The sequence below is a fragment of the Electrona antarctica genome (genome assembly GCF_951216825.1).
Source record: "Electrona antarctica genome assembly, chromosome: 2".
NCBI classification, from domain to species: domain Eukaryota; kingdom Metazoa; phylum Chordata; class Actinopteri; order Myctophiformes; family Myctophidae; genus Electrona; species Electrona antarctica.
Window position 1 is genome coordinate 27,963,664 of NC_136807.1, and position 25,409 is coordinate 27,989,072.

At 43.7% G+C, this 25,409-nt stretch overlaps 1 protein-coding gene across 1 annotated transcript in view; it reads left to right on the forward strand.

The window, feature by feature from the left end:
- Positions 1-1,007: 1,007 nt before the first annotated feature.
- The window catches only part of samd10b (sterile alpha motif domain containing 10b), a gene marked incomplete at both ends in the record, with an annotated part of 72,109 nt that continues 47,707 nt past the window's right edge, over positions 1,008-25,409 (forward strand). The window contains 2 exons of the mRNA XM_079514685.1: positions 1,008-1,074; positions 8,464-8,648. Coding sequence (XP_079370811.1) covers positions 1,008-1,074; positions 8,464-8,648 — 252 coding nt within the window. The remainder of the gene's footprint in view (positions 1,075-8,463; positions 8,649-25,409) is intronic.

Genomic DNA, 25,409 nt, shown 5'->3' on the forward strand with positions numbered 1-25,409 from the left:
AGCTCACACAATGCACCGCAGTGTGGCGCATTGCAAGCTTGGTGAAACATTGGTGAATTTCTGAATGCGGCAATGTATATTTCTGAGTGCAACAAAGTATAAATCGGGCATAACCACGACACGTCAAAGGTGACACCAAGGTTATGAAGTTAAAATGAGCCCATGCAGCAGAATTCCTCAAGTATATAGACTCATTTAGAATGAAACTCCTTTGGAAGCAAATGAGTAATGTCCAGCGATTGCCACGCTAATCTACTGAGGGATTTGGCTCGGAACGACCTTCCCGGCACGCAATACCTAACGGCTAATTACCTTTTTCAAAAAAGGGAATACCTCCGAGATAGAGCCACCCGAGCAGCCAGTCACTACTAGTCTGCTCTACATGACGGTGTGATATGGTGCTCTGCTCAGTCAAGGGGAGGTGATATGAGGCTACACTTCACTGCTCTGGCGTTCTATTGACCTACAAGAGGTTGTGTAACCCCACCCACTCCCCGCAGTAACACACATGCACCTCACTTATCCATCCGATTAGGCTATATTTGATTTTTGGACTTTCAGACTCTCCAATAATTACCACAACCATCTCTTTCTCTCTTTTTCTGTCTCTTTGTCTTTCTCTCCCTCTATCTCCCTCTCTCTCCCTCTATCTCCCTCTCTCTCCCTCTCTCTCTCTGTCTCTCTCTCTCTAAGTGAGTTGTGAGGCTCGAGTTACAGATCTGTTAAGTGCACAGCATCAAGGTATCCTACTGTATATCTCTTTCAGCCACTGACTGTAACTCAAAAACAAAGGTATCATCAGTGCATATTTGCCTCCCATTCTTTCCTTCCTCCCTCCCTCTTCTCCTCTCCCTCCCGCCGCTTTCCTCAAGGTGATAAAGCCGCCCGTTCTTTTATTGAGAAGGACGGCCACAAATAATAAGCCATCGGTTATATAGGGGGAAGGTGATGGTGGTGGGCGGGATGTCGGGGATAAGGGCAGGGTTGGCAGCTGTCCAGACTGATCAATGCCTGCGCTGCGCAGACAGCGGAGCGTGATAGATGCCCTCCTCCTGCCGGTGAGTCAGTGGGCAGGTGAGCGTCCCGGGGCAAGGTTAACAACCATCTGACAGACACTGATCTGTATAAAGCCATCAGAAAGAGCCCAGCACAGTTAAACAAGCACATAGTAAAACCCCACCCCACCCATGATGCATTGCCGCCGCCACCGTGGCGAAGATTATTGACCGCCTGACAAGAAGAGACTGACTGCACTTGACTTGAAGCTATTCGTTTTTCTGACCACTTGATCCCAATATATAGAGCATAGCAGTGCTAGGGACCTTTCTTTTTTTTCACCTCAGATAGAAAGCCCTTTCATTCAGCCCATAGAGATTTCGGAAGATATTTATAATAATTATTTTAAGCCTGGAACCAAGCCAACCATGCTCCTGGTGAAATTAATATATATATATATATATATATATATATATATATATATATATATATATATATATATACACACATACTGTATATTGAAACCACTTTTTTGCTAGCTGGTTTTCACTGATATGCTCTATATATTCCGTGAACCGGGGACTCTGGGTCGCCCATGCAGGGCTCAATCCTTGGCCCTCTTGATTTATTTCTATAGTACCTTTCAAAACAAACTTTACAAAGTGCTTCACAAACGTGGTAGGAAACAAGCACGTCTATACCAAAGAAAGAGAGCAAGGTACCAAGGGCAATGTACAAAAACACAAAAACAAAACAACAGAAAGCAACATGAATACCAAAACACAGATAGAAGAAGCACCACCAGAATTCATCAGGGACAATAATCTCAGAGAAAATGTGATATGTGTGTTCAGATGGGAGCAAAAGGAAGTGGCTGACAGAGCCGAGCTGCAATGTCATTTATGTTCGTGTGGGAGAGTAGGGATATTGAGTAACATTCGCCTCAATTTCGATATATATTTCCATTTGGTCCACAGAGTTGGTGCACATCCAGGAAGTTATACATTCACTTCATCAATTAAAGCCGCTGCAGTGAGTGTGAGTGCATAGTCTTTGTTTTATGAGTGCCGGAGGCGGGAGAAGCTCGCTCTGATGATGTCAGAGATAGAGGTTCAAGTGGAGCTGATGATGTGGCAGAGATAGAGGTTCAAGTGGAGCTGCTGCATCTTTTAAAGTGATGTGTTAGTGACTAATTCACACTTTAGTTGTATGACCTCACCGCTCGCCGGGAATAACCTTTCGACTGGAAAAACAACACGCGCCACATCAGTACACGGCTTAACTGTGAAAACCTCTGTCCGAGAGAGAGACTATATTTTTAACCACTTCATTCATTATCAGGCAGAATGTCACTAGAGGATGCTAACGGACCTTATAAGCCAGGTCCGTATATATACGGACCCCAACGTAAACTCTGTGTAAATAATGGTTGAGCCCCACGGCATCTTTTAACATTGGTATGGTTGCTATGGCAACGCCCCACCGCTCCAGCTATGGGATGGAAAATGTGATCACCGTTTAAAGCATTTGAAAGGAGGATTTTCAAACCTCCATAAATCGGAATCCAGGAGAGCTGTCCTTGGTGGATCCTCAGCCATCCAAAGTTCGGATTTTGTGCCTTTGTACCGCGTCGCTCCCGCCATACGCTTCTGACGAAAGGTAAACAGTGTGTGCTTGTGCCAATGATACTAAAGTGTGTGTAGTGAGTGTGTGTGTGGGGGGCGGGGGGGCGGGCAAACTACGACTCTTAAAGTGAACGCGTATGGTGGCACTGGGAACTTCATAAATGCTAACATACACTACAGTATTTCAGACTACAGCATGCTTCTGGTTGGCTGCTGCTTTGTCTCACACCTCACAAGAGCAATGTCAAAGTTTTCTCTACATTGACACTTCACTTTCTTCCATCTCCCATCTCTTAAGCCGCAGTGGGAAAGCGGCATCAAGAACATAGAATTTGGCATTTCTAACCACTTAAACCCCACATCCGTTTTGTAGTGAAAACTTTCGCAGAAAATAGCAGATCGACAAGCTCACAAGGTGACTTGTGAGCTATTTATAGTGAAAGCTTTCTTAGCAGAAAGCTAGTATGGAGCCCTGAGGGACCCCAGTCAGCTATATAGGGTTTAAGTGGTTAAAAACATCTAATACTGTATTATTACACAGCTTCATGCGTTCTGTTGTGCCCACTTAATTGAATTAGTTGATGCACGGTCAGTTTGCTTGGATAGTAATTTATGTCTCTCTCTCTGGCTGGCAGCAGATCTTTAGGGTTGCCATGCAGGCGCAGTGTTTGGTTTGCCCGCTGCTCCCCTGTTGACTGACAGTAATGAGAACGTGTCTGGGCCCCAGTTTCTTCCTGACCCCAGAGAACCTGACAGTCTTGACAGCGAGAGAACGTATGTGCATGTGTGCGCGGGCGGCACTGCGCGCACACGTGTGTGTGTGTGTGTGTGTGTGTGTGTGTGTGTGTGTGTGTGTGTGTGTGTGTGTGTGTGTGTGTGTGTGTGTGTGTGTGTGTGTGTGTGTGTGTGTTTGTTTTACAGCAGTTTTCAGCAGTGTCAATTCCTTGTGCTTATTGTGCTTAATTGTCTAGTCAAAGAAGTTATTAGATTTGCACGAGTGAGGCTGTGTTGGAGCTACTGGACACAAAACAACCCGGCCTCTGTATCAAATATAAATATGCTATATATTTCAAGGCAGCAACGTGTGTCGCTCTTCCATGGCCCATAGTGTAAATCACTGGGCATAATGTTAAATGGATAATGGATCTCTTAAAGGCAATGGCAGGTGGCACGGTGATTGGTTTAATCATTGTAACGCCCAAACCACCTATGCATAATGTAAGGGGTAATGGAGGTGTTTTAGGGACTTAGGCTGTGGCACAAGATAACACATTTTACGGGGCCACACCTCTCACACAATACTAAATCCCCAAATTAAGGAAAAAGGGCCCCTGCCGCAAGATGGAGCCCATGATGTGAAGACCATTTTCCCTGATCCTCACAAGATTTTTTATTTGTTTTGTGGTAAAAAAAAAAGATTTGGGGGTGGGGTTAGACTAGAGTTATTCCTACTTGTATTTCTTTTTTTTATGTGGCGATGTCACACACTGAGAAATTGCCCTTGTAAACATCTAGATCTGCTATTTTATGGTTGTAGTAATACAATCTTGTCGTGTGTGTGTGTGCACGTGTGCGCGTGCGTGCGTGAGTGTGTGCGTGAGTGTGCGAGAAGGATAGAGAGGGAGGGAGAGAGACAGGGAGGATAGAGAGGGAGGGAGAGAGACAGGGAGGATAGAGAGGGAGGGAGAGAGACAGGGAGGATAGAGGAAGGATAGAGAGGGAGGGAGAGAGACAGGGAGGATAGAGAGGGAGGGAGAGAGACAGAAGGATAGAGAGGGAGGGAGAGAGACAGAAGGATAGAGAGGGAGGGAGAGAGACAGGGAGGATAGAGAGGGAGGGAGAGAGACAGGGAGGATAGAGAGGGAGGGAGAGAGACAGGGAGGATAGAGGAAGAAATCAGAGAGACATAAAGAAAGACATAGGGAGTAGAAAGTGTGCAGAGAAAACAAGACTCAAGGGTAATGTGGAATGAGAAGCCCGAGGAACAGCTGGGAGGAAAACAGAGTTGAGTTAAGGAAACAGAGGAGGGAATACATCAGTGTACGGCCCTGACAAGGCTGTCTCTCTTTAGCCCTCCCTCTGTCTCCTCTTTCTTGTCCTTGGTTCCTCCGTCATGACGCTGCACTCCTCCCCTCTTCTCACTGGAACGAGAGATGACAAAAGGAGTTTTCCTCCTATACAGCCTCGTTGCTCCGGGCAGCTGTTTGTTTCTACCTGAACACTCAGCTGTCATGTATCTCTCTCTGCTGGACACATAACAGGGCCTCTCTGGGGCTGCACTCAGCAGAGGGAAGGAAGGTATAGTGAACATTTTGAAGATATAGCTTAGCTTGTTTTTGTTTTTTCCCCCTGTAGAAAGATATTAGTTATACTTCCTCGTACTTTACCTGTCGTTGATCTGTTTAGACACATTCATTTTAATTTTTTCACCATTTGTTGGCTGACAAATACAGAAAAATACAAAAAAAGAAACTATAGCCAACAGAAAATATTTTTCAAAAGACTGCTGGACTGTTACCGGTTTTACCGGTAAAATGCTGACGGCATGAAGGCATCAAGGACAGTCCCTTATGTATGTAATATGTCCCATAAACCCTAGAATCCCTTTTCTGGGGTAGCGTCATAATTCTGGCGCGCATTCTTCTGACAGCGCGTTGGTCCTACTCGCCACATTACTAACCGCACGCAAAGCCACGTTGTCGGAGTAATGTGCCTTTGGAATTACGATCCCTCCTTTTCTGGGCATATCATTGGCAAACATTCAGCCAAAAAAATAGCAGATCTACAATCTTGTAGAAAACATAAATAGCCATTAAGAGGGTTACTTGGTTATATCAACTTATGTAAACAATGTGGTTGCACATGTGTGTCAGCTGCGAGCATTCAAGTTCATGACGAGCTTCCTTCTGGAAGCCCCTCTCAAGCTGTTGCCAGACCTACCAGACAGGCCCGCTTCCTTCTGGAAGCCCCTCTCAAGCTGTTGCCAGACCTACCAGACAGGCCCGCTTCCTTCTGGAAGCCCCTCTCAAGCTGTTGCCAGACCTACCAGACAGGCGCGGCCAAAGGAAGCTGTCGGCCGGCGTCTATTTCGGTTTTTAGACAGCTGGTGGATGGAAATTAAGCTCCGCCCATGCGGCTGACTGCCGCGAGGGCAAGCGTTTCCGGGAATCTGGCCGTCGTGGCATTCAGCCGCGTGGGTGGAGCTTCTTTTCCATCCAACCGGCTGTCTAAAATCCCGGAAAAGACGCTGTCCGACAGCAGAACACGGCCACGGCTGTCTGCTCAGGTCAGGAAACGCTGTCAGAAGGAGCGAGTACATTCTCCGGCAGTGGCAATCCGGGGGGGGGGGGGGGGATTATGACACTCCACTGCCACTACGTTCCACGGCAGTGTCGGTCCGTTCCGCGGACCTGCCGAGACATGCGTTGCTGGTTAAAAATCAGCCGTGGTTTTCCCTGTGAGGTTAGGGTTAGCGTTTGGGGTAGGGTGTCGGACTGATGCCGCCGAGAAACACTGTCGCGGGTGTTGTCGACTCCACGGCATCAGCCTTGCATGTCTCAGTCCCATTCATTCGTTTCCAGGCTGCACCTCCACACAAACACTCTGCCTTTGAAGGACAGTGGCTAATCAGGCAGTGTGAGGCAGCAGGGAGGCAGCTGCCTTCTGCTAGAGACACAAATTATACACTGGAGGGAAGTGTTTCGTCAAACTTTAGTTCTTCAGTTCAATTAACAGCAGGTGGTTCCAATCAGAGGACTTCATTAGTAAAAGGGGATGGTGGGGGTCCACGCAGCATGCACAACACACACGCACAATTCAGATTCCAGACTTTTCATATTCATGAAGTTAACTTTTTCATTTAGGTGCACCAGCACATAATTATGTTTGGTGCCACAAGCCTTTTAACATTTATGTAAATGAATATAAACAGGATTATACTGGTAGTTTGCAGACATTTTAACATACGGTATGTCAGTGACAACACCTGTTCTGTTTCTCCACTATATTGAAACACAAAATATGGCATTACTCCCAGATTAAATAGATTAAATACTTGCAACAGTGAGAAAATGTATCTACAGGATCTGCTCCCCAAAATGATTAAATAAACACAATTTAAAATGTTGATTGGGTTCCCAGGCCTTATATGCAGTGTTTTTCAAATGTACCCCAAGGCATACACAGAGGTAGCCTACTACAGGGTAAGAACATGTTTAAATATGAAACATTGCAAAACTTTGTGTGAACCTGCTCTGATGTCAAAACTAGACTCTGAAATGTCATGGCCACATGCAGCTGCCTCACAGGACGCACTAATTGCAACTCTTACAATCCATTTCTTATTTATGATTTTGTATCCTTCAACAGGTGGGTTATCATTGATTCATAGCATCATATTGTAGCTCCCGTGTTCTCTTTTATGAACAAAATGTCGTAGAGCGGTGTGGGATGGAGGATGACTGATTTAAGCAGGCATACCTTAGTCAAACTGTAATTGGACTCCACAAACATTCAGGAAGAGCCAGTGTCCGGACAGAAGGGAGCTCTCAAAGGCATGGCAAGCAGCTATGTAGCCGCTAAAGTGTGTTTTGTGCTTTCGCCTGTCCAACTGCCAAGCCTGTCACAAGGGGGCACTTACATTCGGAAATCAGGGAAGGGAGGTACTGAAGTCCCCCCCCACTGTGAACCTGTAGAGTGGCCCCAGGTGTAAAGAGGCAAGGGTAATGCAGAGGGCACAGTGTTGAAGTGTTTCTGCCACCTACAGTCACAGCCACTCATATCTAGTGTTTACTGGCACCGCTTGACAGCTGCCACTCCATATCCCTCGGAGGACAGATAAGAAGAAGCACACACAACCAGGAGAGGAGAGACAGGGAGCCATGGTGGGAGGTGGAGAGAGAGGGATAGCACGGGGAAGGAAAGAGTGTTGTAAAGCAGTGGTTCTCAAATGTTTTCAAGTCAAGGACCGTATTTGGCATGGATGGACCCACATTTGAAAAGATTTTGTGCCAGGAACCACCCAGAAGAGAATATTTATGTTAAAAAATTCAACATTATTCCAAATGTTCCAAACCTTTAGATATGTTTCAAAACATTTAAAAACAAATGTGCATGTTGGCTCACTCTATGGTCAATAGAGACCATCATGTACGCAGGAACAAGGGCCATTGGTGGTCTTGTAGAGTTCATGCTAGAGCTGATGATGACAGAGTTTTGGGTCTGATACAGATCTTGGAGAGTCTTACACCAGTGTTTCCCAACCTGGGGTGCGCCGGGGCCCCCTTGTGCATGCAGCATGAGGCTTTAACTGTGTTGAGGGAGTCAAAATGTTACACAAAATCATATATTCTTTTCCCTGAAAGATGTCATCCAAAAAAGTAACTGAATGGCAGATATATGAGTCTGGCTCTCAGAGTCATGTACTGTGTAACATTTTTATGACAGCATAAACTTAAGTAGGCCTACTTCTCCATGTTTCTTTCTGTCTCACTTTTAGTAAGAATTAGAAAGGGCAGTGTGATTTAGATTAGTGTAAATGTATTTTTTCAGGTCTGAAATAATTTGTTTATTTATTGTACATTGTTCATGTCTGTCATGTTATGTTATGCATATGAGAGGACCACAATGGGAATACGTCCTAGACTGGTCATAATCATAGTGTCAAATAGTTTTCATGTGTGTTATGACTTTTCAAATAAACCAAACTAAACTCTATCCTCTTCCCTTTTCCACATTTGTATCTCTCCACTCCCACTTTCCCTCTCCTGTCTGACTTCTCTCTCTCTCTCTACCTGTCTCTGTCTCACCTCCACCACCACCTCCTCCTCCTCCTGCACCGCAGCGGCGTCCAGCTTCAGTTTCTGCCGCGCCTCCCTGGAGCACACGGTGTCAGTCGAGGAGCTGAGCTACCAACTGCCGGGGCGTCGGGGGGGCAGCAGCCTGACGTGGCACGACGGCCGCGGGCTGCAGAAGACGCACACGCGCACAGTCAAACTGCTGCAGCAGCCGGGCACCGAGGGCATCCAGGTATGTTTGTTCACAGTCAAACTGCTGCAGCAGCCGGGCACCGAGGGCATCCAGGTATGTTTGTTCACAGTCAAACTGCTGCAGCAGCCGGGCACCGAGGGCATCCAGGTATGTTTGTTCACAGTCAAACTGCTGCAGCAGCCGGGCACCGAGGGCATCCAGGTATGCGTATCACCCAATACCCACGCTGGCTGGGAAAGACCTGTCCTAGCTGGTTGATATGACTGTCTAAACGGACATACCGGAATTGTGCGGAAGTATACGGCCCAAGGAAATGAGGCTTTACAAATCTGTTTACATGTGAATGAAACGGGTGTTGTGATTGGTTAAAAAATATTTTTTCCGGGGGAAATACGTACACCCCTATAGACACTCTTTGCATTAGGTCGTGACCTTTTACTCCTCGGAGATGAGTAAAGGCTGGGAACGAGGCTACTTACTACGTATGGTGGTATACTGTAGATTTGTTAGTGTCTGAGGGAGTCTTAATTGTTTTTGCTTGTACTTACCTTTGACCGGTTGCACCTCAGACCTGTTTGTCTTGTAGGGGCTGTGTCCACGAAGACAATGTTTTTCCTGAGCGCAGCATATATGGCTTGCAATGTTTACATTGGGAGTGCTGCGTTTTGGGAAAACTGCAGGGTGTCCTACTTTATCTGCTTGAGAGCTAAAATATATTCAAGTTGGTGTTTTCAGAACAAATGGTGGACAGTAATGCCCCTTAGACTGACTGTGTTAATGCACCACCGGGGAGGAACTGGTTGTGTAACACTATTTAAAATACTGCTTGTGCTAAAACGGCACAATATAATGCAGTGTTCAGATCATATGAGTGGTCTTGGGGGGGGGGGGGGGGGGCTTCTTTTTTGAGGGTTTCTAGGCCGTGTCTTAAATTCCAATGCCAGCCTGTAGTGCTATCCATAGATAGGCACCATAGAACATTTCAGACAAGCAAGTGCAATTTCAGTTCAAAGTTCAACATTTTAGGCTAAATGTATGATTATCCCTGCTGACATATCCACTTTACGAGCATTAAACTATTCCTTAGTCCACAAAGAGATGGAACATCTCTTGCTGTGTGTGAAAGAGATGGAACATCTTGTTGTGGCTTAGAACAGACAGACCCAGTGTCATAATGAGGGGAACACAATACACCCTTCCCCCTCAAGTTTACTGCATCCTACACATTATTATGATTCATACAAAATGTGAACATATTTTAAGTTAAATGATAACCCTTTTTTATCCAGTCACCTGTATGGCCAGTCACAATCTGACTGACTAGTTTATATGCTCTATGTTTGTGAATAAAAAATAACGTTATCTAAGGAGGACACCATATCCTCTAACTATATGCTCCATGTTGCTGTGCTCACTTTATACTTTGTAAGGCCTTGACTGGCAAGTCTGCATGGTTGCCATTCATTGCATCATTAAGGCATGACTTACTGACTTCTGATTACGCCGTTCAGTGGGGAAATGAAGTAATAATGTCTGGAGGGTGCGTGGCTTTAAGTGTTGCCATTAATTTACATTTGCTCTTGTCATGCGAAAGGAAAGGTGTAAAATGAACATGAGGTACTGAATAAGCACTTATATAATAAGCCTGACGAAATAGCACTGGAATTGTTCACTCTAATGGCCCCAAGGCCCCCTCTCAATTTGAGTCCTGGTTCAATGTAATACCTGATACTGAAAACCTGAGTCTATTTGAGTGTACTGTGTACACATGTGTGTACCCAATGGTGTAGTTCAGAAAACGTCCAGAACATCTGCATTCTTGGGTGTTCATGTAAAGTAATGGCCCATCACCAAAGAGTCTGGGGGTGCATCCGGCTTTGTCGGAGCACATACACATACTCCTATGGTCTGGGGGGCGGGCACCTGTCAACAGGGAGTGCTGGATGGGAGGAGTAGAACGAAGGCTTATTATGTTCTCCCGGTGGGGGCTCCTCACTGGCAGCCAGTGAGCCGGTAGGATACAACGGCAGTGACAACACACAATTAATTGGCATAACGACTAAATTGAAGAAAGTGGTTAAAAAAATCCAGAACATCTGCATTCTTCTGGGAATAACATTCATAATACAGACTAGGTAGAATCAACGGGATGTAGAAGTTAATTGGAGGCTGATAAGTTGGTGAGGAACGCAGAGCAGCCTGCTTCATGACACATGCAGACTGTCACCATCAGCGATATGAATGACAACGAGTGGTGGAGCGGAGCAGAGTCCTGAGAACATCCTTTTACTGCCACACACTGGCTCTCATGCAATATGGAACTCCATACAACCAAGACAAAAACAAACAGACAAAAGTCTATTTTGAGACTTTTCATCAGCGCCGCACGCAACAACCTAACCACTTAAACCTCATTGAAACAGAGGCTGGCTCGGGTGGCGCAGTGGTAAAATGCCTGCCCACTGTGCCCAGTGTGCCCACCAGCACCGCAGAGGCTGTGGGTTCAAATCCACCGCAGTGCATCCGGCTATGTCGAGCATATACGAACACAATTGGCTCGGGTGGGGAGGGTGATGACTCTATTTTGAGACGTCCCCTCAGCGCGCAACCTAAGGCAGCTTATGACGTAACACTGCTCTGGCTCCTCACATCAAGGGGATATTGGAGTGTAGTGGAGGACCAAATGTAGGCAGCAGTCGACAGTAACTAAGCATACTTAAAGGGGGCTGAAACCCCCTTTATTGTTTTCCAATTCAAGTTCAAAACTAGAGCAGGGTACAAAACATGGCATTCTGTATAAGGCTGACCTGTATAAGTACACCGTAATGAAAGCAACACAAATGCAGCTAATCAAATGGTGTTAGAAATATTGGCAGGCAAACCTGCCAAAAGATCCATCCCGGCAGCCGAGATAGGATGGATAGATTAATCTAAGGCCCCGAACGTGTTAAGTCTTTCTATTTTTAAACACTTTATACACTATTACACTACATCTCAGAGGCAAATACGGTACTGTACTTTTGACTCGACTACAATTATTTGAAAACTTCTTTGAATCTATATTCATATAGATTCAAAGAAGTTCCAGTATCTACTATCTATATATCTATACCTGCATCCGATACAGTGCGTTGCTGTCTGGAGGAAACCTCATAACTTGGGGTATTTCACTTCTGAGAACTTCTTCCACCATGCACTGTAACTGCTGACGTCAAGGGGTGGTCTTGGGAGCGTAGAGGAGGACCTGGCGGAGGTCGTTTTGTTCTGTTTTCTCTCACTGCCTCCGAGATAACATGTAACTGTAGGGACAGTAGAGAGATGTACAAATATGCTTCTCGGATGTTCAATAATTCATAAGAGACGGCGGGCCCCTCAGCTATGACTGTGAAAGACTTAATAAAAAGCCATGTTTCCATGTGAATAAATACACACCGGAATTATATAATTAAAGCTCGTCCATAGCATGAGGAACATAATCCTTTATTATTTCCTCATGTGGCATTAAGCAACACGCTACCTTTATGTATTATTCAAAGGCTCAGTGTGTGTGTGTGTGTGTGTGTGCGTGTGTGCGTGCGTTCGTGTGTGCGAGCGTGTGTGTGTGTGTGTGTGTATCAGCCAGTATCAGCTCTCTGTGGGGTTATGATTAGACTCCATTAGGATGGTTATATACACACATCACCTCTAATGAGGGAAGCAGCTAAGTGAAACCAATAGAGTCCACTGTTGCCATGTACATTGTACAGTATGCTAATTATGAGCAACTTGGTTTTTTTGCTTGTAAATATTGGTAGTTGCCGATTTTCTTTTCTTTTCTTTTCTTTTTTGGGGGGCTATGTTCTTAAAGTGTAGTTGCTTATTTAGGCCTGTTTCCTAAATGTTGTTTTGAGTGGTTCTCAAACAACTTCATGCCAAGACTACTATTTCTTTTGGAAATCGCAGATCTACAAGCTCACAATGCATCTCATCGCAACGCGTTGTGAGTTTGTAGATCGTCAATTTTCAAATACCGTTGCGTAAAGTGCTCATGTGGCCTATTGGGCTTGTTTGCAAAACTTTGCATAGACATGGTCGCTTATTTTTCTCATAAACTCTGGCAACACTGACTTCCCGTAGAAGGCACAGCCTGGGGAACCTTCCACTGCAATTAAACAAGGCTGAAATCACACGCATTATAACTCCTTCCACCAAACACAAACACACAAACACACACACACACACACACACACACACACACACACACACACACACACACACACACACACACACACACACACACACACACACACACACACACACACACCCTCACACACTGTACATATAGCCTTCAGGCTGTTTTTTCCGATGTCTTGTAGAGAGGTGCTGTTGTTAACACGGAAAATAAGCTACAGTATCGCAAATAGATCTGGACTGGAGTTATGTAAGCTCTGTAGTTTCAATGCTCGGAGTCACAGCAGCCATATTGCTTTTAACACTGCAGCTTTTACAGTTGTTACACTCTCGCAGTTAACATACCTGTAAGTAAATGGTCCATTTGGTACCGCCGATGGTTGCCGACTCACCGGACCCGACATTGAGAACCAGTCGTCTAAAGACTACGGGTCAGTGGTTGAGGACGAGGTATGAATCTTTCATGAACATGCACTGATGGACAGTCAGAGGAGACAGGCAGAGATATTATACAGTAAGACATCAGTGTTCATTTAAGTCTGAGAATGTAAAAAATGATACTCAGTGTTTCACTCTGCATGGATGTCATGAAGGACAAAGCCTCCCCCCAAAAATTCAAAATGTTCCCCAAAATAGTGGAAAAAAGCCAGTCTATAAGCTCACAATGCATCACATCTTGTGAGCTTGTAGATGTTTTTATTTTTTTATTTAATTTCAAGTCTTTTCAAGCGCGTGGATCTGCTACTTTTGATGCTTTTGTGTGATGTTGTAGAATGATAAAGCAGGAAGTTGATAAAACACAAAAAGCTAGAATATGGAGATTCTGCCCAACAGCAACGATATATTAATTTTGTATAGTTAGAGGATAATGGGTCATATAGTGTAGTTGGCACCGCTCACTATGCCCTCTCTCAGCTGGCTGCAGTCTGCTTGTCCAGATGGGGAGAGTGTAGGGCGGGGTGGCGGGGTGTTGTCAATGTGCTCTGTTTCACTCTGCTAATGTGAGAGTGATCACATAGCTCTGTTCACGTAGTGGGAATGGGAGAGAGATGCATTTTGGGAAGAAACAGCAGCTACTGTGCTTTGTTAAAACCAAGCCTAATATGGTGTGCGTGCGTGCGTGCGTGCGTGCGTGCGTGCGTGCGTGCGTGCGTGCGTGCGTGTTTTTGTGTGTGTGTTTACACGCGCATGTGCATGAGCCTGCGTGTGTCTTGCTCCCTCCTGGCTCCCAAACAGTGTAATAAGCTCCCCATTGAACAGAGCTGCAGACTCACTCCCAATTTTCCACTGCAGTCTGAAGACTCGACTCTTCAGACACCACCTCACCCCCTAGCACTTAGCCCTTATGTGTCACCTTTGTTCCATAGATAGTAGCTTACTATGCAGATATGTTTTGGACACTTGTTCTAATGTTTTTAGAGATGATTTGACAGATGCTTTGGTGTTTACAGTATCTGGTATCCTACTGTCTTTGAGGCACTACTTCATTCTCCCTGCACTCATGTGACTTTACTTATGCTTTTGATGTTATAGTAGCAGTTACATGTAAGCAACTTGGTATAAAGCTTGTTTTGGAACAAATAGCAAGATTTTGCTGTCAGACATGAGATTTATTGAGCGAATGCAAAGTCCAATACGCCAAGCAGTTGCCTCCTGGTCTGCTGTATATGGAGGGCGACTAATCTCCCTTTCAGTCTTTGGAGAGGACAAACTCCATTGATGTGCTCCATTGTTTGCTCCTCTCCACAAGCACACAGTGGGTTTGGGCTATTGCCTCATTTGTGAAGGCTGGCCAAGCAGGGGCCGTGTCCAGTCCTGAATCCATTGAGGACTGGAGATTGAGTGTCATGACTGTAGCCCTGATTTAAATAGCCACGCTGAATATGCAGGCGACGGTCAGTGTGTTGCACTTCCTCATTACAGGATGGAGTCACTGCCCTGCTCTGCTCTGCTGACACAAACACACAGTGGTACAAGCCTTAGAGATATTGTTGGGTCGGACACAACCTCCTCCACACTTAGACAACTGTGAGCCTGATAGAGCCCAGTGTTTTAATTAGACCCAAAGGCTCTCATTAACAACTGCCACTTGTGTTACGGCATGGCTCTGCATTTGAGGCTAGCTGTCTATGACCAGTGTGTGCGTGCGTGCGTGCGTGCGTGCCTCCACTATAATTATTTTCTTCTAATGTTTTACACCTTTTTTGGAAATATTGCCACTGACTTTATTTAAAGTCAGTGGCACTGTGATGCCTTGCCCACATTTATTAGAGTCATACAGTATATTATAGATACAGTATGTCATAGATTACTTAACACCCTCCGCGCCATTGCCGACGATTAAGGTCAATTGAAGCCTAATTTTGATACTGACGCTTAACGCCATTGCCGACGGCCTTCGGCAATTGAGCTTTTATAGCGCGTTCGATTGCTCGAGCCAAAATGCTACTCACGTTAGACGGTTAGCTAGCTGTGTTGTTAGCACAGCACTGGATCGCCCATCTTAGATCGTCGTCGCCATAAGAATCCATTCTATCCATTTATTTCAATCGCCTGTATCTCCTATTCCTTCAAAACAGCGTTTCTTTGACGGCACAGAGCTGACGATCTAGAGCTCTCCGGAGCTCCGGCCTGGATTCACATTGTAAACAAGGCCCACCCAGCTGTGTGAAAACTCCTAACTTAGGACTACTGTTTGTGGAGCGGAAATGGCGGCTTTTCAAAATAAGAGCTCAAATTTAAAAAATGCTGGCGTGAATTAGATCCTAATTTTTCAATAAATGCTAGCGGCCTAAGTGTTAAGTAGTTAGTTCTCAAAAGTTTTTGTAGCACCCCCAAAACCATATGTACCCACATCTGAAAATGTTTTGTGCCAGGGACCTCCATAAGTGAAGATGTGTTAAAAAAAATGCTAAATTATTCAGCACTTTCAATATCTTTAAAAAAAGTTCAAAGGCAGATCTTCTATTTTTGAATAGCCAACATGTAAATGGATAAAGTGGTTAAAATGATTGTGATGCTCTCTATATTAACTACTTTTGCTGGGGACCCCCTTGAACCCCCAGGGGTCCCCGGACCCAACTTTGAGAACCAATGTGATAGCTGACTGATGCCACTCACTGGACATATTGGAGCCTGACACCGTTTCCCCAGAGCCACACAATTTCCTAGTTGTTACTGTTGATGATTTCATGTAATTCGCAGTATTTCAGGGGTGGGCGTTGGGAAAACAACTTTTTAATAAGCTGCAACCAGTTCTCGGTTTGCCTGTTAAGCCTAGAGCAGCAGGATTTCCCCCAGTCAGTTTTCCCCAAGGGCCAAATTATGTCAAGTATATGGAGGCGGGGGCCGTATCATTGGTGGGGGGATTGTCCCCTGATGATGGAGCTCGTTTATCAGACCGGTAAGATACTGTCAGCAACTCAGTGGGGAGATTTAGAGAATCAATGATGTTACGCTGATCGCACGGATTACGCACCGTGTAATGAGCATCTCTTGCTGGAGACATGTAATGTTGACATGACAATGCCAGCGGATAAGCAAAAAAAAAAAAGCTAGTGTATTGGAATTCACAGACTTTGAGTGATTGTTATTTGACACGCCCGCGACTGATCCGAAATTAATTAATATCGTCGGTGTCGGGCAGAAACACCCTATCTACATATTCTAACTATTTGCGTTTTTTTTAATTAACGCCCAACTTGGTCATAGTACAGCGTCACACAAAGCATCAAAAGTAGCATATGCGCAAGCTTGAAGCGCGCCACACCCAGCGTTGCAATACTACAACATATTTTAATTAAAAGTCCAATAAAATTGTTGTTCTTTTTTCACCTAAACGTCATAATTGATGTTCATTGCAATGCCATTGCAATGCCATTGGGCATGATATTTGCATAAAATAATATTTTTTTGGCTTTTTCTGCCTTTATTGATAGGATGAAAGTAGTCTGACAGGAAATGGGGAGAGAGATGCGGGGAAGACACGCGGCAAAGGCTGTCGGGATTGGGAGTCGAGCCCGCGGCACGCCGTCAGGCTGGCTCAGCAGCCTAGGTGCCCAGATGGTTGAGCTAACCGTCTGGGCCCGGATCTGCTACTTTTGATGCGTTTGAATTTGAATCCTGAAAAGTAACGTTTTGGACACATGAGGTTTCCACCCGACAGAGACAATATGAAAAATATTATGACACAAATCCACCCGCTTCTTACCCTTCTTACTCCTTACCCGTTCTGATATATTTCAACTTGTATAATATATTTGTGTGTGTTTTTGTAATGAATAAAAACAGCAGTATAACATGAAAGTATTCTTACAAATGCATGGTAGGGAAACGTTTTCATGGAAAGGACCGCAACATTTACACTTATTAGCCCACAGACCCCTATTTGAAAAGTATCAAGGACCCCCAGTAGGTCCAGAAAGTAGTTTGGAAAGTTTACTTGGGCTGTTGATGTCGGAAGTGGTGGAAGTCAACATGTGAAAGCAGCAGTGGGTCCAGCGTGATGCAGCAACATAAGATAAGCAAGGGGCGTCAGCGTACCGTATGTGTGTGTGTGTGTGTGTGTGTGTGTGTGTGTGTGTGTGTGTGTGTGTGTGTGTGTGTGTGTGTGCAGATAGGCAATCTGAGCGGTGGGCCAGGCGCAATATTGTATAGGCCACTGTTTGTTGTGTTGCGGTGGGAGCAGAGGAGACGGGCTAAGACCTCCATATTATTATGGTCAATGCCTGTGTGAAAAGTGGGAGTGATTGGTGCAGGCAGTGAGGAGCTTACCCGTTGTGAGATATTGTGGGGGTACTGCGCCCTGAGCGCATTTTTAATTCACTAATAAATTCATTATTAATCTATAATTTGTTAAATTGGAAAAGGGGCTTCGTTAAGACCTCCATATTATTATGGTCAATTATGTGTGAAAAGTGGGAGTGATTTGGTGCAGGCAGTGTGGAGCTATGTGAGTGTTTCTGACACACAGACACACAGACAGACATTCAGACATTGGCTTAATTTTATAGTTTGATGATTGACGATGATTGATGATGATGATTGATGATTGTCTGATGATGATGATTGATGATGATTTGATGATTGATGATGATGATGATGATGATGATGATGATGATGATGATGATGATGATGATTGATGATGATGATGATGATTGATGATTGATGATTGATGATTGATGATTGATGATGATGATTGATGATTGATGATGATGATATAAGATATATTATCCTATATCCACTGTGGATGTAGGAGAGAACTTAATTGATCCCACAAGGAAAATGCTGCAGGATCCGCTGACATAACCATGTTCCGGCGATCTCTAATGTATGCACAGGCCGCATTACATTACTTTATATTTAACAGATGCACATTATCAGTAACAGTTTTAGATCCATGTTAAAAATATTACGTGCCATCTCAGCCAATCAGGATACAGGAATATACATCTATGATTTTGTATTGTGGCGATGCTTGAGAGCAGCTGAAAACATTATTTTTATTAATGAGGAGAGAAAGAGAGATCGTGGAATTCATGGAAAGCGGGTACATTATGCAGTAAAATCCTTAATGATTTATCCATTTATAACTCTCGTTTACACATGTAGCCACATTTGTACACTCTGTGTTTAAATTAAGAACCACTTCACCCATTTTTAGTATTATCTTCATTATACTTGGTCCTCACTAATGCTCATTATAAGACTCACTCTCAGAGGAGGGCTGTGGACAGTTCAGACACCACCTGACACCTACCTGACAACAGTTGGTACATGTACTCAAATAGTTAGTATATGTATGTTTTGTAATAATGATTCAGATCTACAAAGTAACTAGTAACTCAAGGTTTAAAATAATTGTAGTTGAGTCAAAGTACAATATTTACCTCTGAGTGAGATGTAATGGAGTAGAAGTATTGAAATGTGGAAATACTCCAGTAAAGTACAGTACTTGAGTACATGTAGTTACTTTTCACCACTGCCTACCAATGACATGTCAGAAAGCAGGTTTGGCCATTTCAAACAAGATTTCAATTACCAACCTTTTTATTTTATTTGAATTAATGAAAAAATCAAAGAAATTCCGTAAATTAGAAAATAAATGTTTAAGAAGTCGCATATACGCGCAGCTTGTAGATCGGATATTTGCACTAGTTTGGGTCCCGGTCAAACGTCTAAGCTCTCTTTTGGGTTTCTACCTGAAAAGTTTGGGAATCACTGGACTAGAGTAATAATTGTCATCTTATAATGAGCTGTATTAGTTAAGGACCAGTTATTTGAAGATAAGGTTGAAAAATGAGCAAAGTGCTTCTTTAAATTAACACTAAGGATGATACATTGAACTTACTTACTGGCCTACCGGCATGCACACTTAAGCCTCTCCAATTGATCCAGAATGCCGCAGCTCACTTGGTCTTCAACCAGCCAAAATTCTCACATGTCTCCCCCCTTCTCCGCTCCCTCCATTGGCTCCCGGTCGCGGCCCGCACAGAGTACAAATCTCTGATCCTGGCCTTCAAAGCAACCAAAGGTATGGCACCCCGATATCTCGCAAGTCTGATCGGACCCTACAAATCTTATTTTAATGAGTTTGTGAGACAAGAAACACTTTCCTGGGTTTTTTTTAATTATATGACCATAATGATTTGCTGCACTCAAAACACAATTAAAATAAGATCTGGTTGCAAAATGAAATGTCCCATTAAGAGCCGCAGGTGTGTTTCGCTGCCCGGGACCAATATTTGGAGTCAGGTCTTTCTTCTTCTTCTTTCCATTGAGAGCCACCAGATCACAAGATGTTTACACTCTGAAACCTGGGGTCAGGCAAACGCACACACACACGCACACACACACACACCCACACACACACACACACACACACACACACACACACACGCACACACACGCGCACACACACACACACACACACACACACACACACAATGATGCAGCAGGCAGTGCCAGGCACAAAAGCTGAAGATTCCTGAGCTACTGAGAGGAGAAGAATGCAGGCAGAGATGAAAGGTGTGACGATGAGGGGAGAGAGAGAGGTGTGAAGGAGATATGAAGGATTGTGTGCTCACATGAAGGGGTGTTATGAAGGATTGTGTGTCCAGATGAAGGGGGGTTATGAAGGATTTGGTGCCAGGCCCCGTCAGGGTCTCTCGGGGCCGAGAGGGAGATGGATTAACGACCTGATAGAATAATGACTTGTGCGCACGGGAGAGAGTGAAAGCAAGAGAGACAGAGAGAGTGAAAGGTAGACGGACAGACAGACAGACAGACGGACAGACAGTCTCATGGCTCAGAGTAGAGGAGGCGTGGGCATGCAATTTAGTGGCTTTCTTTATGAATATTTGTCATAGTAATTGTCATACAGACAAATAAGTTTGTCTGTACCAACAAATACATTATGTAATAATAATAATAAAACTGTATTTGTATAGCACCTATCATGACATGAAATGCAGCTCAAAGTGCTGTACAGAGCAATGGAGAAATAAAAGAAAAGCAAGGCATAAACATTAAAATAATAGCAGTAATTCAATACAGTGAGGACATGAATAACAAGGAATTTAAAAGATCAATTAAAAGCGAGTGTAGAAGTAGGTCTTGAGCTGTGCTTTAAAAATGTCTACAGAGGCTGCCTGTCGAAGGTACAGTACAGTGGGACAGGTACAGTGGGAGTTTGTTCCACGCCGTCGGCCCGTAGAAGCAGAAAGCTGCTTCACCGTGTTTTTTAGTTGCCATTTTTTTATGCACAGCGAGCAGGCCAGCAGTGGAAGACTTGAGGGGGTGGTTTGGGACATATTTAGGTAGGAAGGTGCGAGACCATTGAGAGATTTATAAACAAGTAAAATAATTTTAAAATCAATCCTAAAAACAACCGGAAGCCAATGCAGTGAAGCAAGAGTAATATGTTCTCTCATCTTAGTTTTAGTTAAAACTCTGGCTGTGGTATTTTGGACAAGTTGTAATCTGTCAGTTGTTTTCTTTGGCAGTCCAGAAAAAAGTGAATTGTGAGAGATCATCATAGTCATGCTACCAGGCAGACTATTGGGGGTTACAGAGTTAAACAAAAAACTCAAACAAATGTGGTATGCAGATCTGTTATGTGTATGGCAATTACAATATGGAACACGTTACCAACTATGATCAGACAGACAGACAGACAGACAGACAGACAGACAGACAGACAGACAGACAGACAGACAGACAGACAGACAGACAGACAGACAGACAGACAGACAGACAGACAGACAGATAGATGCAGAGCGAGAGAGAGGGAGGCAGAGAGTCACAGAGAAAAGGATAGGGAGAGATTAACAGATTGCCCAGGGTTATATAATCCATTAAATCATAGCGCCCGGCGATTTATAGTAGCGGAGCACTTTTACCGACGGACCGGATGTTATCCCGGATGTGGCTGTAGCAGCTAAATGTAGCCAAAACACTCTTGAGCCAATCGACAACAACGGGAGGTTTGATTAAATCTAACGTGACTACCGATGGGACCGTGGTGGGCCATCTAAGATATGATCTTTTCTTAGAATTGGATGGGATGATTTAGATCAAGAGTTATTAACGTTTTAAGATTTTCGGTCTCGTCGGCAAAACAGGGGGGGAACATTTTCAATGACGTCCCACTATTACGCAACATCGAATGTTGCGCAACAGGCGCTCCTAAGCTGTGGAGCGATGCGATCGGCTTTAATATCAATAACCTCCGTCTTTTTGATAAAACTTCGTCCTGGGCGCTGGGTGTTACTAATTGAAAGGACGGTGAACTTCGTCCTGGGCGATCGGGGTGTTAATGAGTTGGGAGACTGTGACGAGAGTGACCCAGAGAGATGTAGTTATGGACGGCAGAGAGAACAGTGCCAGACACGGTTACATTACTATTTCATTAGCCTCATCTACATATACATTCATGATGCAGGCGTGCATACATACAGTACATGCATTAACACTCAGTACATTCATGCACTTAAACAGCTGGACGTTACATTCACATGCTACGAATGCAGACACGTCATTCTATTTCTAAAGATAGAAATACTCAAGTATTTTCATTTTTGCACATACTCTCTATACTATACAGAAGAAAATATTGTACTTTTTGTACACTACAGTTACTTGACAGCTTTAGTAATAGTTACTAGCTGTAGTTACTTTGCAGATTTAGATTATTACAAATCATACATTAACTGATACATGATGATGTGTTATTATACTGTAGGTTAAGCTACAGCAGCTCATGAAGTAATTAAAATCCCCCCCTACCAGCTGCAAAGGGATGAGCACATTAATGCATTTCTAATTACAATCCAATAATTAAAGCCGCAAGCAGCGATGACCAGGCCCTCGTGCGTCTGTGCATGTTACGGGCAAATATCCCTTTCCTTTTTTTATTTTCTACATATTTTCCTTTGTTGTTTGTTGTTTTTATACTGTGCTAAATAAATCAAATCATGATCATGATCAAGAACTGAGAGCAGAGCTAAGTAACTCTAATGAAGGACAAAGATTTTCAACTGAGTCCAGTGAGGCGACAAACAAGTTATGGTATATGATGGAAGCTGTGACATATAGACCAATCAGAAGAGGGCGTGGGGATAATTGACCCCAATCATGGACAAGGACTTTCAATCGAATCAAGTGACGTGACTCAAAAGTCTGTATGACAAACCGTTGAAAAGTTATAGGACAAAATAGGAACTATCAAAATATCGACCAATCAGAAGACGGGGCAGGGCTAAGTTACACCAATGTAGCCACTTGTGATGTGTGTGCAAAGTTTCCCACCTTTTCGAGGACGTTTAGCGCCTCAAAAACGCGATTCATTTGTGGGAATAATTGTGATTTCAATAGGGCTTCGCACTACTGTGCAATGCTCGGGCCCTAATAATGGTTATGAAATATAGCCCTTTCTGCATAGTGAGTACAATTTACAATTTAGGCATTAAGCAGATTTAAAGCTGCAGTCAGTACTATGGCCAGTAACAAACTACATACTTGCACAGTGCACACACACAAGTATGTAACAGCAGACGTGACTTATAATAAGCAATACATACCGGCCCAGAGGAAAATCTTGTTGCTCATTTAAAGCTGATATATTGCTTCCGAGACATAAGGGAGCGTCTCATTTGTGGTTCATACGTGGTTCATTTGATGATCACCAAAGTCTCAATTTTGTCGCCTAAAATGCCTTAGGCGACAAAATTGAGATATCGATATCGTCTACTTTAATGCTCTTTAGTGTCTCCATGTAGCTTTGTTTGAGATTACAGTGAGAGATAAATGAGAACTAGGAGAGATCTCATTTCATGATCACTTAAGTCTCGTTTATTGCTCAGGATGCATAAGGGTAGCTTTAAATGAGATTATAGTGAGAGATAAATGAGAGGTAGGTGAGATCTCTTTATTGGCTACTTTAAGTCTCTTTAGTGTCTCACACGAGTCTCATAATCGAGCCATACTTCAGCTGTAAAGGAGATCATGTAAATATGCAAATATTGTGATATAAAACAATACAATAATTTCCTTCAATATAACTTGCCTTTATTTATCTTTAAGTGCCAGTAGTGCATACAGTGCTTTAACAGTAGTGTCTTAACTCAAAATAAAATACAAATATAAAAAGGGACCCAAGTAACAAAATATAAACAACAAGGAGAAGCACACAAACATTAAAAGGAGAATTCCATGCTAGAAGGCTTTCTTACCTTTATTTGTAGTTGTTACGTCCCCACCAAAGAGGTCCAGGTGTTATTTTGTGCAAAAGCGCATTCTTGGCTATTTCCCCTACCATAAGACCTCAATGAATTGAATTGCATTGAATTGAATGGGGCTATGGGGTGTTGTGCTAATTCGCTTATTTCCATCGCTCAGAAATCTATATTTTTTGTATATATCCTCTCTTCATAATGTAAATAGTATCCCGAGCGGCACACTTTTCTACTTATTTCGATTGAAATAAGCGAATTAGCACAAAAACCCAACCCCCATTGGGGGCTTACATTAGGGGAAATGGCCAATCATGCACTTTTGCACAAAATAACACCTGGACCTCTTTGGTGGGGACGTAACAACTACAAATAAAGGTAAGAAAGCCTTCTAGCATGGAATTCTCCTTTAAGCAGAGGCACTTTACAAGTCTTTTTTAACCTTCCAATTCTTGCCACTTGTTTGACATGTAGACGTCTTGATGGTCTCAATGTTCAATTTTGTCAACAATCAATTACAAGTAAAAGGCACGTTAAATTAATTGTGCGTTAACAGCCAACACAACAGCTACAGTCTAGTGTCAAGAGTAATCGATGTTAAAAACTAAGTTGCTTAAATAGCTATAAATCGCTAAAACTACCTAAAGTGCAGAGCTCAAGTGCAAAATGCCATTATATTAGCCACAGACATATGGCCATATAGTCCGGGCCATGTAGTGTTTGATGTATATTTTGATAGCTTATGCATCTCAACATATGTCATAATTGTACACATAATACTTTGGCTTATAGGAGGTCACATTGAGTCCCATCTGGGATAGCCAGTCACTAAAGATGGCGCAGGGACACTTTGGGATAGTCAGCTATCTTAAATAACAGCTGTGAGTTCTTCCTGTCATATATAGTAGGCTCAGTGACTTTTACCACCCAAGGAATGCGTTCAACAGAAAGACCCCTGTGGTGACTGATTGCTGACTCTGTGGTAGCTTGTTGACTAAGCCTTGAGGGTCAACAACACACACACACACACACACACACACACACACACACACACGCAGGAACAGGGTGACACCCACATGTTAAGACTGTATAAGACAGGTAGGGGATCAGTAGAAGAGTGTGAGTGAGATACAGAGAGAGACAGAGAGAGAGAGAGACAAGGGGGGCCCTGCATGAGATGCAGGCCTCAATATGATGGAACGATGATATCTGTAACCTGTCTGTAACTGATTGCTGACCAATAAACGGAAATAAGGATTATGTGCCTGCCTGGATCTCCATATTCATTCTCAACGAGCAACTTAGAAAAATCTCCACAGAACCCTGAGGAAAAGACACATCACAAATGGCGCCAGACGTTGGAGGGTGGTTGGTGAGGAAAAGTCTGGGGATTTTCTGCGCCACGCGAGACGGACCTGCGTATCTGTGGATTTTTTGTTGCTTTTAACGTGACTTTGGATGGAACCCAGGACTGAAGTTAGGATGATGGAATAGGTTTGTGATTCTTGTGTTAAGCGTACGTGTTAGGGCCATAGTGTACATCTGAACGCTGTGTTAGGCAGGTTATTGGTTAGGTTAGTGTTAGGTTCTTGGAGTCTGCTTCTGTTAGGGAGTTGACAGAGTTTAAGAGTTAACTGGTAGTGTAGCTTATATGGTATGATTGTGCGTACATGTGTGTGCTAGAGCATCTTTGTGAGTTGGGGTTGAATGCCGCATGCTGGGGAGGCCTTTTTCTTTGTCTTTGCGACAGAGCGGGGGAGGATTTTATGCTTTAGGCTTGGGTGTTATTATTTGGGTTGGCCTATTGTATTATTTTTTCTTTTAGGTATTTCTGGAGCATGTGGAACATGTTTCAGAGGGGGGAGTAATATAGATATTAAATTGGGGATTTAATTCAGGT